We start from the raw sequence: 14,436 nt of genomic DNA, 5'->3' as shown, positions 1-14,436 counted from the left end.
CGGTAGGTTTAATTAGTCTTCGAATATATTTTTTATGTCAAAATCATAAAATAAATGCAAATATAAACAAAAATAAATAAAAGAACAAAATTGATACACATAAAATCTCATTTTATTATTATATCGATACATTTACAATAAAATATGTTTCTTGTCTAGGGAAGAGAGATTGGGGTAAAACTGCATCTGCTTCAAAAGAAGATGGAAGTGATGGGGACAAAGCTATACTGGAGTAAAGCTAAACCTCCAGTGGTGCAAGTTCGCGGGGGGGGACTGGGGGGGGGGGGGTGGGGCCTGGGGTAAGGTATGTTTCTTGTCTAACGCGAAAGAGACCTTGATGGTCAACCTTGCACCCAAACAAACCAACATGACACCCAGACAAACCACACTTCTCTGCAGTGCGTTGCCATCTCCATTGACCGTTCATACAATCCCTGAAATTTTCAAAGAGACCTCCTTCTATGAAAGACCAACGATGGAAAAACATTGTTGTTGTAGAAGGAAAAGGAGGAGAGAGTGTGAGATGATGGTGAAGGTTGGAAGGGTATTTATATGGGAAATGGTTACAAATGTTATAACTACACTAAATGCAGTCAAAAAACGTGTAAAAAATGTGTAAAATCAAGTTTGAATAACTTACCACCGTCCAAAAAACGTGTTTTATGTGCTCATACCATCGGCCAAAGCAGCGTGAATTAAGTCACGCCACCGGCCAAAGAAGCGTGAGTTAAGTCACGCTGGCTTATAACATGCGTGAGTTAACTCACGCTGAAAGTACCTAGCGTGACTTAAGTCACGCGAGGGTACTTTCGTCCATTAAGTTGGACATGAGTGTTTTTTGTTGGAAGAAGAGCAATAATCTTTCCGCCTATATACGACGCATTTTGATATGTAGTTTCTGTATTACCGGTCTCCGTTCGTCTTGTGCAGAGATCTGGTTATTAATAAATTTTGTTGTTTTCATCTTCTTTTCAATCCCTAATTAGAACTTGGAAGTGCCTCCAAAGTTGATAAAGCAAATTGATGATTAGTGATTATTTACGGAACATGATGCAGTGTCGGTCTTATTATAGGAGGTATCATCGTATTATCATTAACACGTGAACACACATGACAAGAGAAACTGAGAAAATAGGCACACAATTTCTGAACTAAAGCACACTACTAAAGGTACGTACATTTCGCTGGAAATACAATTCACCTATTCAATTTCCGTATCACTTTTACCAGATTTTAGGCAAATCCTTGTTTTTCTAAACATTGCCTAGAGCTAGACCAAAAAAAAAAAAAAACATTGCCTTGAGAATAAGGTCGTTTGTGGTTCTTTGGCATAGATTAAATAAAAATAATACTCATGAATAAGTGTAACAATTTTACAAAATTGTTTCAATTAATTATTGTCATGAATGTATAAAGAAATATAATGACTTGAACTTTGAAAGGGTCTTTTTCATGGATAACTCTATTTCACTTATGGTCAAGTTTTGGAGTCTTGTTCATGGTTTGAGGCTTGTAAGCACCATGGATAGTAACTCTCTCTCCTTGTAGAAGTGGATTCTCTTTCCCTCAAAATGCTCCTTAGCTTTTGTTGATTATTTTTTTCCTTGTTATATAAAAAAAAGATGAGAAATGCTACACATGTACTCTAAAAATACTAGTTATGAAGTCTAAATTGATTTTTTTTTTTAAATGATGTATTCAACACAATGAAAATTTAAAAAGCAACTTTTTTCTATATAAAACCTAACAATTGTTTCCATTTTAAATCTTTAATACTCCCTCCGGTCACTATTATAAGCAAAAAACTATTTTTTAGGTTCATTGAATAAATGATGTATGTGGTCTATATTAATGACCATGTGCATTACTCATTCAATGAACCTAAAAAGTAGGTTTTTGCTTATAATAGTGACCGGAGGGAATAGTGTCCAACATAACCAAAAAAATATAATGATTTGAAAGTGGTGGATACAATAATGATTTTAGAGAAAAAATCGAAATAAGTTACAGTTAATGTTGCATTGAAAAAGTAATAGAGTACCATTTAGAGTAAAAGTTCTTAATTAAAATGACAGGAACCAAAAGAATATACTAGTATATATATATAATACAAAGTTTTTTTTCTTTCCAAAATACCATGTATCCATGTAGCCCCACAACCTACAACATGCATCTGTCCATGCTTGAGAATTACTATTTATTTTTATGCTAATATACGTGAAAAATTTGTCATTAGTAAGGATGTTTTAGAAATTAAAATAGACGGTTTAATCGGTTGAACTATAAATATTGTTATGGTTCGATTATTTGAGTAGTTTCACATAATCACATTGAGTATGATTTTTAAAATATTAATTAATCATTTGTAAGCAATAATTGAACCTTAGAACAAAAAAAACATAGATGAGCAACAACAAAAATATAGGGTTTCTTTCAAAAATATATATAGTTTAGCTTGACAAGGTTAAGTTTTACAAAGAATTTACTCTCATTATCTCTCTGATTGTAGAAATAGTCTATAGACAGAACTTTATGTGATAAACACTTATTTACGGAACACATGACTAAATTATTTAGCTAAACACCCTTTTTTTTTTTATGAAACCTAAACACCCTGTAAGTCCTATTTGAATTCGCTTATGGAAAAAGTTAGCTTGTGGGACACCAAGTACAAACTTTTTGTTAGGCAAACCTAAGTAGTAAGTACAACAAACTTAGGAAAAGAAGAGTTTTGAACATAAATTTAAATTAAAATACAAAGAAAAACTAGAGGTCTTAAGTTAGTGTTAAATCTCTTGAATCAATGCAGATTGAAGAATTAATCTCTGCAGTTTTGCGTAAAGGATATCCGATTAAAAAACATTAGAAGGTAGAGCTTTTAATAAAAATTGTGTAAAAATTGTTAGATCTGTGCAGAAAGTTTGTCTATAAGACTCCTGATTGAGATTATCTAGACTGTTTGTGTACGTACGTACTGAAAGAAAAAAATAAAATATATTTTAATTATACATTTTGAAATTTATAATTTTAAAAATATACAATTTTGCTGCCTGCAATTTCAGTGGTTTGTATAAGTTTTCATACTTTTTCACGTATACAAATTTGTTCCAAAAATAATTAAAGTTTTGTTGAATTGAATCATAATTTTTGTGTGATAAGAGTCATGGTGATATGGATCAGAATTTTTTTTTTTTTTTTGGTCTAGTAGGCTGGTGGCTAGAGCTCACACAATTAATTGTGGAGAAATGGGGTGTCCGGGGTTCGAACCCCGGCCCCTGCATAAATTATGCAATGTCCCTAACAACTGAGCTAAGCTCACGGGGATGGATCAGAATTATTTTTACCTGAATCAAAATGAAAGTTTCATCAAATTGATATTTTTTTTATATATTACGAATAGACCAAAATTTATTGTTATTTTTTTATAAGAGTCATATCATTCTTTGAACTTGATGTCATGTAGATATCATGATTAAGATTATATCCAAAAAAAAACTATTATGATTAAGATAAATACTGTTTTTTTATAGAAAAAGATAAATACTCGTTAAAACCTAATAAAATAACCCACTTTAAAAAATTAACAAAAATAATATACATTTCTTTTAGTAAAAATAAATAAATCAACAGTTATCATTTCTAAAATAAATGAACAAAATATCAACGTTGGAACCAAGTTGACTCGATTAGAGGCAAACAAAAAAATGTAACTAAACCTAAAAAGTTGATCAAATTTAGTTTAGTTATGAAAATATCATTAGCAAAACAAGGACACCCCTGCTTAGACAAATATGAAGGGCAACTACATCCTTTTAGTTTCATTAATGCCCACATTAGAGGGATAAAGAAAATAATGAAAATAGTAATAACATGTAATCATGGGACAGAAAGGACTACACCAAACTACCATACCAAACCTTTGTCAAAACATAAGGATTTGGTTCAGTCGTTTTCCAAAGCACACAAGGTGTTTCACAACTTGTCAGATGGAACAATAGAGCATAATATATGAGTGTGGAGTGTATCAAGTTGGAGTATAATCCAACACCAAGAACTTCATCCTCAACATTAACACTGCAGCTGAGAAAAGAAGTATGGCATGCATGTGGCGTAAGAATGTCTGCAGCGGGAAGAAACTGCCGTCAGACATACCGCGAGGTCACTTGGCCGTGACAGTAGGAGAGACAAACAGGAGGTTTGTGATAAGAGCTGACTACCTGAACCATCCAGTTCTTCAGGAACTGCTAGACCAGGCATACGAAGGATATGGCTTCAACAAGAGTGGTCCTCTGTCTATACCTTGTGATGAGTTCCTGTTTGAAGATATTCTTCTTTCCCTTGGAGGAGGAACAGTTGCACGGCGGTCGTCTTCCCCTGTGCTTACAAAAAAGCTAGATTTGAGGTTTTTGAAAGACGCTGTACCACTACTTGAAGCCTTTGACAGCAAAAGAAGCAACAACTACAAGAATTAAGCTAACAGTTATTGTGGTAGCCTGAAGAGAAAAATGTTTCTCCTTCACTTTTCTTGGTCTCTTACACTCACTGCTGTCCAAGAGTAGTTAACAAACCATGTTATATTTCCAAATGATATCGCTTCAAGTTGTCTAGATGCAATATCTGCTACCTGCACCCTTTTCTTCTGTAGATAGATTTGTGTGAGCGTGTGTAGTGTGTGTAATTTCCACGTACCTGAATATGTAATGATGCATGTATCTATTTTTAACAGATATGAGTTTCTTCTGTAGATAGATTGGTGTGAGCGTGTGTAGTGTGTGTAATTTCCACGTACCTGAATATGTAATGATGCATGTATCTATTTTTAACAGATATGATATATGACATGATCTCTAATGATGCATTAATACAGCTAAGTTATGGTTTGAAGCAGTAGAATGAAGTCTTTACGATGAAAAATTAAAAAAAAAAATTGAACATTCAAAAGCAAGCAAGGGTCATAAATTGTTATGGGACCATATCATTAATAAATCAACAGTTGAATATACCCCAAAAGGTTCATTTGAAGCACAAATTTCTTGCGTAGTAGATGTAATCCTACATACGCCAGAGTTCAATTTGATTTTCTGTTTCAATCAAAACTTGGTTGTAACCACATTCAATTCTGAAAGATTAGGATATGACAGATTATGGAAGTAGCAATTATCTGGTATGAGATAACAAAAAAATTAAAAGCTGCATAGAAAAACATCGCATACCATAGTTCATAATGTCTTCATTGAGAAATCCTAGTATATTTGCGTTTAAATGCCCCAAGTTTGAGATGAGCGTTGTTCAGTTCATAAACTTGATGTTTTGAAGCACAAACTTACCACAGTCGGCACCAAAGTAAATACTTAATAACAATGTAGCAAGTACCCAAGCACTTGGAGAACCTCCCCTTAAGGGGGAAAGAATCAGGTCAGTTAAACACTTCACTTAGCATTTCACTCAAAACGACTCAATATGGGGCTCGGGCACCTCATAATATCCAAGTCCCTACCACAGCCCCGTCCCTAAGAGCTGATTCCTGGCGGCTACACTCTGTTGTTTTAATCGGTCTTTCCAGTCAGTCCTTCCACAGGCAGTGCTTTCCAAGCCAACGACAATCAGTTCTGATACCAATTGATAAGTATCCACGCCCTTGGAAAACCATCCCTTAAAAGCTAGCTATTAAAGGAAGAAAAAAAACGAGACACTAAATACTCCACTGACCATCCCATACCACTCAATGAGGAACTTGGGCACCCCATAATACCCTATCACAATGCTCTTGAATGAAAGTGAAAATGCGGCATGTGGCATCTGCACTTTTGAAGCTTGCAAACGCAATTACAAAATAAATAATGAGTAAGAAAGTAAAAAACTTTGGAGAAGTGAATAGACTAAAAGCAGCCCCGTTAAGCAAATACACGAACATTTGATGATGCCAAAATTGAACTTCTCTAGAAATTTTACGGAGAAACAATCCACCATTCCATGGAAATGGGATTGGAATATCACAGGTTAAATGCTCTGAGTTATGAAGCTTCATTTCTCATAGTCTTAGCTGTAATATTATGAGGCTTCATCTCAGCAAACAATCTACTAAAAATATGAAAATTTAGCAAACTCCATATGTTTGCAACAATATCACTGGACAACATACAAAATGCTTCCTTTGCAGCTGTACGACGAGCTTCAAGAAGTGTTGTATTTGTGAAGAGCTCAGTGAGAGATTTTTCAAGCTCCAGTTTTCCAGAAACCTACAAGAGACAAAAGATAACAGTTTAAGAACATGTATTTCATGGTGTAGAACATTTTCGATTAGCAAATGAGATGTCTTTCCAACCTGAAGAACCGACAGAGGATTCAATTGTTGCATTTCTAGTACCATGTGGGAGAAATGGCCAACATGACGACCTGAAATCAATTATGAGTTACAGACACTAAAATACTGTGTTGAGATTTAAGAACTACAAAGAAGGTTACAAGATGCACCTGTCAGAATAGCACAACCAGCAGCAGCAGCTTCTGAGATATTATGGCCAGACAAACCAGGGAGGAATGAACCCCCAATAACAGCTATTGGTGTTAATGTGTACAACTGTCTTAATTCGCCTGTTAAACAAGTTGGATGATAGTATATGTCATGCATGACATCCCTAATAAAAACAAACAACTGCATCTACCATTTTCCATATTTCATGAAGTTCAGCGTGAAAGTTCAAGTTTTCTAATAGAAATATGCTCAGCAGACTTCACGAAGCCCTACTTAAAGAAGACTGAGTAAAATATGTTGTCGGCTACCACAGAGGATTAATAAGTGATACAGAACAGAAGATGGTGATTATGGCAAATAATGAGGTACAAACTCTTCCGTTTTAGAAATCACATGGCCTATGTTCTCAGCAGATGTTAATTTTTTATATGAGACCATTTCAATTTCATGTCAGTGAAAAGAAAAGAATTTTTACCCAAAGTGTCCACCACATAAATATTTGTTTCTGGCTTAAGCCTCTCATGTTGTGATCTCAAAACTATATCATGTCCTTGTCTCTCCAATTTCTGCACTACACCATGTAAAAGCATAATGAATTTCAGAGGTGATAAAAGAACAGGTCATAAAAATAGAAGTGATTTTTGTATGCGCATCTTCTAAGTTGTATGAAAATGAACCTAGAGAAGATTTACAGAATATACGAGTGTATCCAAACGCAATGATTCAGAAATATAATAATCACGTGAAACTATCATTTCATAAGTAGACTATAGTTAAGTCATAAAAGCAGTTATAATTAGAGTGATTGAGAATTCATATATGGAAACATCTCTATTGGCTGAGAGAACAAGTCATAAAAGCAGTTATAACAGACATGTTTTGAAGGGAAAGGATATGGAATAAAAAACTGACTTTGGCAATCTCTCGCCCTTGCTGCGGATGCCGAGGGACAATAATAGTCATTATATTAGGTTGCAGCTGCATAAGAACATTGTGAACTCCTAATATTACTGCAGAGAAAGAAAAATGAGAGTAAAACAAAACGAACTTTTCAAAGGAAATGGCAGATGATATCTAAGAAACATATTGACATATTTCCTGCCTTCAGAGTAAACAGACAACTTGATATAATGGCTATTATAACAAAACTAAGGCAAAGCGAATCCATGGACAACCAAACTGTGAATGTCATGTCAATTTTCCCAAATCAGGAATGTCACTCTCATTTTTATGTTAATCAAAATGTTCAGGTATTTCAACAGACTCTAAGGAACAAACAAGTATGTACATCATAATGCCAGAGGAATAAACAAAGATTGAACTAACTTTCTTCTTCTCCCCTATGAATTGAAGAAGCCATCCAAACCTGCTTGTGAGAAAGCTGTTGTCTCAGGTTATCTATATTCGTTCTGCCACATTCGTTGACTCCAAAGTCTTCTATTACTGAATGAAAGGAGTGATAAGACCAGATTAGTTCAGACCATTTTATCACTTCGAAAGAAAATCAACAATCCAGGAACATAAAAAGAAAAGTTGTATGTTCTATGATATTAATCATATTAGCAACAAAATGGAGTGGAATTATGCAACTGGCTTTCTTATGCAACTGTGAGAGAAAAGAACACAATGATGTCGTATATATTCAATTTGATTGATTTGACTAAAGAAATTTATGACGTACCATACTTTAGATCACCAGAAAAGTTTATGATATAAGGAGGGGCTTGCAGTAGCTGAAACCGGATACCCTGCTCTGTACTCTGCAGTAGTCAAAATGTTCAATGGGCAGAATAATAAAACATGAATTGGTGTGAATGTAAAATTATTTAGGAGAACATACCAATGGAACAATCAAGGAAAACTTGGATAGCATCAACGAAATCAATGGAAGAAGCACTGGCCCTGACCAAAGTTTAAAGGACTTTTCAGAAATCCGAGCATTCAACAGTGCCAGTGTTATCTGACAAGAGTAAAAATGGGTTGCAATATGTAAGAATTGGTGAAACTATATGACATGATGCACATGAAAAATACACAAGTGAAGGGGATGTGTGAACAAAAAACTAATTGGTCTTATATTTTTTATTAAATAAGGAAGTTGCTCTTGACTACTGTTTAACTATCATTTTATGTAGTTGCTTATCAGTTGAATTCTAGATGCATGGATTAAACATTCAACTATTTCTCTCTCATAAGTAAGTACTTTATAGATGTAGACATGTGTCAACAAAACAAAAGGAAAGAATAGCTTACACCATTTTTGGAAGCATCCATGATAAGATTTGGCCAGAGCTCGCTTTCCATTAGCACAATAGCACTTGGTTTCCAGTAATGAAGGAAAGAACGGATGGAAGAAGGCGTATCAACCGGTGAAAACTGCAAATTTGAGATTTTCAGCAGACAAAAAGAACGTGATGAGCCTGATTTGAAAATAGGAAAATTAAAACCAAATGGTTTTTTTTTTAAATGATTTGAGAACTTTGTTCAAACGGATAAATTAGTACAAATTAATCAACCCATAACACAAAAGTCAACCCAGGAATATTATTTCAAGAGTCTGTTTGGTCTTTCTCCCTGAACCCAGATATACATCCCCAAGACCATATAAATCAGATACAAACTTCCTTGACATAATTTTCTTGTAAAAACAAACCACGTTTATTGTATTTCAGAAATAAAATAATTCCAGAAAAAAAGTGCCTGATTATTTCTAATCTTTGTTCGTAAAAAGTTAATAAACAAGAAACAAGAACATATCAGTGCTATCACCCTTTAAGTTGCAACTATTACTTATATGAACGATCAGATTCAATAAAGCTAACAATTGTCAACAATCCCTTAACTGCATGAACCCATCAAAACTTAAATTTTAGAAAAGATGCAAATGGATGAAGAAATTACATAATCCCTATAAGCATTCCCCGACAAAGTACCTGTAAAATGACTTCACTTGGAATCTTTTTGCTCAATACTTCACTGCATTACACCAAAATATAATCTCAGAATAAGTTCACTAATGTCAGATTCTCTTATCAAAATATCAAATGAAAGGATGTTCGTCTCCAAAGAAGAAGCACCGCATCACTACTTGCATTAGAACTCAGAAAAAGTATGATAATCGCGCACTCAAGAGATCGCAATCGCCAGATGAAGATCCGGCTCGTATTCTAAGTTCTAACTATAACAAATTGACTTATCCGTAAGGCCTAGCTCAGCCAGCAATGCAAACATTGTAAGGCTGGATATGTTCTGTGGTGTCCCGAGTTCGAACCCGGGATCTTCCACTTTGTGCATGTGTGAGTTTATGGTGGTGTTTTCCATTTCATCTACAGAAAGGGAAAAAAAATTGACTTTAAAATATAGATCGAGATATGAGTGGTCTGATCTTCATGCATAAACCACACTTCCTCATAATCGCACATTGTAATGCTTCAAATGTCGAAAACTACTAACTACAATGTATGGACCAAACATCACAAAACATGAAATGAAAAGAACACAATTCACCAAGACAAAGACAATAAATTCAAAAAAACTTAAGACTAGATACACAAAATCTAATATGAAAAGTTGACAATGTGAATCTTAAATCAAAAAGAAAATTGATATTGTAAAGGTTATAAATTACATAACATAATAAACACACACTATAATTTATCTAATCTAACTATTATGATATTTTCAAGTTTCAACTGTATACATATAAAAAAATTAAAAAAATATACGACTAGGGTCTGTTTGGATTGACTTATTTCAGCTTATCTACTAACGCAAGTACTTTTGAGACTATTTGGAAGAGCTTATGGGAACAGTACTTATGAAAACAACTTATAGCTTATACATAAACAATTTGACTTTATTTAATCTTTGGTTATAAAGATAAATTATACTAAAGCACTTATATGATAAGCATTTATGCTATAAACACTTAATTAAGTTGCTTATACAACAAACATGAGTAGAAACATCCAAAGTATGCATTGTACATGGTTAAGTTAAACATAAAATACAAAATGAAAAAAAAAAAAGCAAAGAAATGAAGAAAATGAGAAGAGTGAGTTACAATGCAGAGAGAGTGGTGATGGTGATGAGGACATTCAAGTTCGGCATTTTCCGAATACATTGTTTGATCACTGGAATCGCAATCATCCCTTCGCCTAATGAAACGGCGTGGAACCATACGAGTGGACCTGGCTTCCGAGGCTGAGAGGGATGACCTAGCCGCTCCGGCCACCGCTGAAGGTGCTCTAGGCCGCGGAATCTGCGCCACCGCAGGTGAAGACGGATTAAAGGAGACGCGGCGTAAGTTAGGGCTCTGTAGAGCTTGTACACCGTGAATCCGGTCTTCATCGTCGTCGGTAACTGTTAACTCCACCGGCGAGGCTGAAAACCACCACGCTCTTATGGGTTTTTCAATTTTGGCGGAAAGTTGCACGAAATTGCGTTTAACCGTAACTAGCTAGATTTTATCTTACACCGATATTTAATATTTTTTACACATTCATCCAATTAAATCACTTATAATAAATAAGAGATTAATGTGGTGGATTGACACTCTAAAATAGTTTTGCACACACAATCAATCAAAACATTCTGAATTGTCACGATTGACCCACATAAATTTAAATCATTAATTGATGTGGCAATTTTAAATGTTTTGGTTGGTTGCATGTGCAAAACTGTTTTGCCCCATCAACCCACCATCATTAAACTCAATAAATAATATGGTCTAATTCTTTCAAAAATAAATAATGGTCTAATTATTACTTAAGCGTTGCTAGATTTAAGCTTATATTTTTAAGAATTTTTTTCTATTTATAAATTCTTTAACCATTGTTCCGGACACTAATTAGCAAAACCCTTGTTTTAATTAGGTGATGAAAGTTTATAGATGTTGAAAATATAAAAAAATGATGCAAAATGAACAATACTAACGTATAGGATATTGTAATAATTTTCACACTATTCTTTCCAGTTTGTATGCATATCAATCAAACAATGTACAACACAAAATTGTATCTGTAATGCTTATGCATATACCAATGTACAAAACAAAATATTGTCCTATGACTTAACTATTTGTTCTGTACTATTCTACTTTTGCATTCCTTCAATATACAAACATTTATCACACAACTAATTCCTTCTAAAACGAGTTTCTACATCAATTCTGCATACATAATGAAGACCAACAAGGAGTTCAACTATTGCAGCTTCAGTTTTTGCTTGGTTTGCAAAGTAAAGAGTTTGTACAAGTAAAACATTTGCTTTCAAACTAGTATATTCCTTCTCAAAATTCCTCTCAGAATACCACTTTACCATGTTGTGTGCAAGTGGAGCTAACCACTCCAATATCTGTTTGAGTACCACATTCCAATCTGTTTCGAGCTTACTTTTCGCATACCATTTAAGCTTACCCCTCAGAGCTGTTCTTATAGATGTTGGTAGCTTATTGTAAAGATCGTCTCTCGTTCGAACATCGATTGTATTTGTGCGACGTGATGACACTATCTTCTCTATCAATACAATTATATTTGCATAATGTATAGCTAAAGCTGCATCACCAAGAGTTGATGGAACCGGTTTTAACTTTTCCTTCAGAGATAGTTTAAAATAAACTCTACTTCTGTGGAAGAGAGACGGTTTATTGAGGAGCGATTTCGTGTTGACATCAATGTTTTTCCTCATAGAACTACCATTAGTTGGTATACAACTCTGTACTACATGAGAATCATTTTGAACAGATATGCAACCTTTGAAGGATCCAATATATTTCAATTGCTTACCTTCTGAGGGAAGAAACTTTTCACATGATGAATCTTGTGAATGAAGTAGCACTTGTTGCTCTTTCTTCTTTTTCTTGTTCTTGTTCTTTCTTCCAATAGGCCCTGAACAAAATTCATTTAGATTCGTCTCGGGAGAAGGATGAACCGAAGAATGCATGACATGGAGAGCAGGGAAGGAATGGTTGCGCGCCAGACGATTATTAGCATCATTCATTGTTCCTGAGGAATCAATTTTTAGATTTTCAATTGGTAAATGACTATTTCCAAACACAAGTATGATTCTCTCAAGAATTGTGAACAATGATCTTGCCAACAACCTAACAATATAGTCATAACTTCTACTCCAAGGAGACAAATCTCTTACATTTTGCACTTGTTGCCTCTGACACATAACTTTCTTCTGAAACTCGATCAATTTCGCCTTATTAACAACATCGCGAGCCAACTTCATTCGCCTTAAAGTTTGTTCACACTCAGCTAACACCTCAAGCTCTTGAGACAAAAGTGACAAAGAACAAACAAATCTTTCCATTTTCCTCACCTTTTTCTCCATCTTTTTCAATCTATATTCCCAACCTGACCATTGAACATAATTTTCAAAAGGGTTATGAACAAAATTTTCATAACTATGATATAATGGATCCTTACACCTCTTGCTTAACCTTGCCACAGATTGTGATAAAGATTGAAAGTTATTAAGAATCTCATTCCTTGTAAGCTCCATCAAGAAATATTCATCATCAGACACAAGCATTTTCACACCAACAGAACTTACTATCCATTCTCTTAGATTCATTAATTCATTGTCACTCAAAGAATGCCATAAATTAACAACCTTAGACATCAACCCTGCAACCTCAAATGCCATGATTCCAATTTCATTATTTTCATCTGAACCACTCTTGCGTGAAACTGGCCAAATACCACCTAGCCATGTTACGTTCACTGTTTCACCCTTCATTGATATATGAAGAACTAATCCAATAGACACGTTAATTTGATTACTACAAACATAACAAAAAAAAAAAAACACACAAATTAGAAACTCAAAAACACAAAAGCCATCAACATGGTATCAGAACAAGTAGTTATATAAACAAGAGAGAAAGAGAGATTAGAAACATACCCTTAAGAGAGGTGAAGAGGCGTTGAGGTATGAACTCTTGTTGGTACAGAAAAGAGAACAACTTTCTTAAAGGTGAAAGTTGAAACACACGTGGATGTGGAGGGAAATATAGTCCAAAATCGGTCAAACCAAGGTACTAAGAATGTGGGTCTCGATGTTTTTTTCGAAACGTGGATTTTACTGTTGGCAGATAATGGTGGATTGCGTTTAGTAATTGGATTGTTGTTCCAATGAGTCTATATTAAAACATTTTCATTTTTGTTCGCATATTCAATACTTCCGTCTCTAAATAATACAGTCTTCGATCACTAATATAAGCAAAAGTTTAATTTTTAGATTCATTCATTAAATGACGTATGTATTCTATAATAAAGACTATATACGCCATTTTAATGAATGAATCTAAAAATCAAACTTTTGCTTATATTAGTGACCGGAGGGTGTAGTCGTTTATTTTTGGGTGATGGTCGGGGTTTGAATTGCATATTTTTATGCATATCCATACCAACTGAGTTAAACTCACGATGACAAATAATAGTCGTTTAAGGTTTGTGCACGATTAAGAAAATGATTAATTGTGTTGATTTTGATGGTAAACTCAATTTCATTTATTAAAACACCCTTATTAATTTTAGCTAGTGGAGTAGTTAAGTTGGATAAAATTCAATAAATAAGGGTATAATAATGGAAAAAAAATAATAAATGTTGCATTGATATTCTAAAGTGACAATTATTTTGAGAAAAAGAAAAAATGGTAAAGGGACAATTACTGTGAGACGGATGGAGTAATACTCTCGTCGGTTCGGTTCGTAATAGATGTCATATTTGAGTTTTATACTATTATTAAAAAATGATTAATATTGTTGATTTTAATGATAAAATATGCCTATTTTATTAAAACAATCTTATTAATTATAGTTATAGATAATTGAAATACAATAAATAAGGTATGTTAATGAAAAAAATTGTAAATATTGTACAGATGTTATAAAATGTACAAACAATCTGAGAAAAAAAAAAAAGAGGATATATAATGTGACACGGAGAAT

At 33.9% G+C, this 14,436-nt stretch overlaps 3 protein-coding genes across 5 annotated transcripts; 1 reads left to right on the top strand and 2 right to left on the bottom strand.

Annotated features, from left to right (window-relative positions):
- Positions 1 to 3,666: 3,666 nt before the first annotated feature.
- KDTA (KDO transferase A) lies at positions 3,667 to 10,932 on the bottom strand. 3 transcript variants are annotated; one of them, XM_085724074.1, is made up of 13 exons: positions 10,539 to 10,932; positions 9,409 to 9,451; positions 8,729 to 8,851; positions 8,316 to 8,435; positions 8,157 to 8,235; positions 7,802 to 7,918; positions 7,388 to 7,485; positions 6,951 to 7,041; positions 6,475 to 6,594; positions 6,326 to 6,396; positions 6,061 to 6,239; positions 5,766 to 5,799; positions 5,350 to 5,664 (listed from the first exon to the last, which is right to left on the bottom strand). In XM_085724074.1, exons 1-13 carry the CDS (start codon positions 10,823 to 10,825, stop codon positions 5,494 to 5,496), a joined length of 1,533 nt encoding a protein of 510 aa, XP_085580200.1. In that variant the 5' UTR covers positions 10,826 to 10,932; the 3' UTR covers positions 5,350 to 5,493. The 3 variants fall into 3 exon arrangements, with proteins under 3 accessions (XP_085580186.1, XP_085580191.1, XP_085580200.1); XM_085724060.1 differs by having other exon boundaries at positions 3,667 to 6,239; XM_085724065.1 differs by having other exon boundaries at positions 3,667 to 6,239; positions 7,388 to 7,453; positions 7,842 to 7,918.
- LOC146955826 (auxin-induced protein X15-like) lies at positions 4,095 to 4,727 on the top strand. The gene has a single exon (XM_085724083.1). The coding sequence runs from the start codon at positions 4,095 to 4,097 to the stop codon at positions 4,470 to 4,472; it is 378 nt and encodes a 125-aa protein (XP_085580209.1). The 3' UTR covers positions 4,473 to 4,727.
- Positions 10,933 to 11,420: 488 nt separating the features above from the next.
- On the bottom strand, positions 11,421 to 13,533 carry LOC146955824 (protein PSK SIMULATOR 1-like). Its single transcript, XM_085724049.1, has 2 exons — positions 13,388 to 13,533; positions 11,421 to 13,265 (listed from the first exon to the last, which is right to left on the bottom strand). The coding sequence occupies exon 2, from the start codon at positions 13,220 to 13,222 to the stop codon at positions 11,612 to 11,614; it is 1,611 nt and encodes a 536-aa protein (XP_085580175.1). The 5' UTR covers positions 13,223 to 13,265; positions 13,388 to 13,533; the 3' UTR covers positions 11,421 to 11,611.
- Between the last annotated feature and the right edge of the window lie 903 nt (positions 13,534 to 14,436).

This window comes from Medicago sativa, chromosome 1 (assembly GCF_051527215.1).
Source record: "Medicago sativa cultivar Bolivia chromosome 1, Bolivia_mono, whole genome shotgun sequence".
Taxonomy (NCBI): domain Eukaryota; kingdom Viridiplantae; phylum Streptophyta; class Magnoliopsida; order Fabales; family Fabaceae; genus Medicago; species Medicago sativa.
This window is presented reverse-complemented; position numbering and strand designations above follow the sequence as displayed.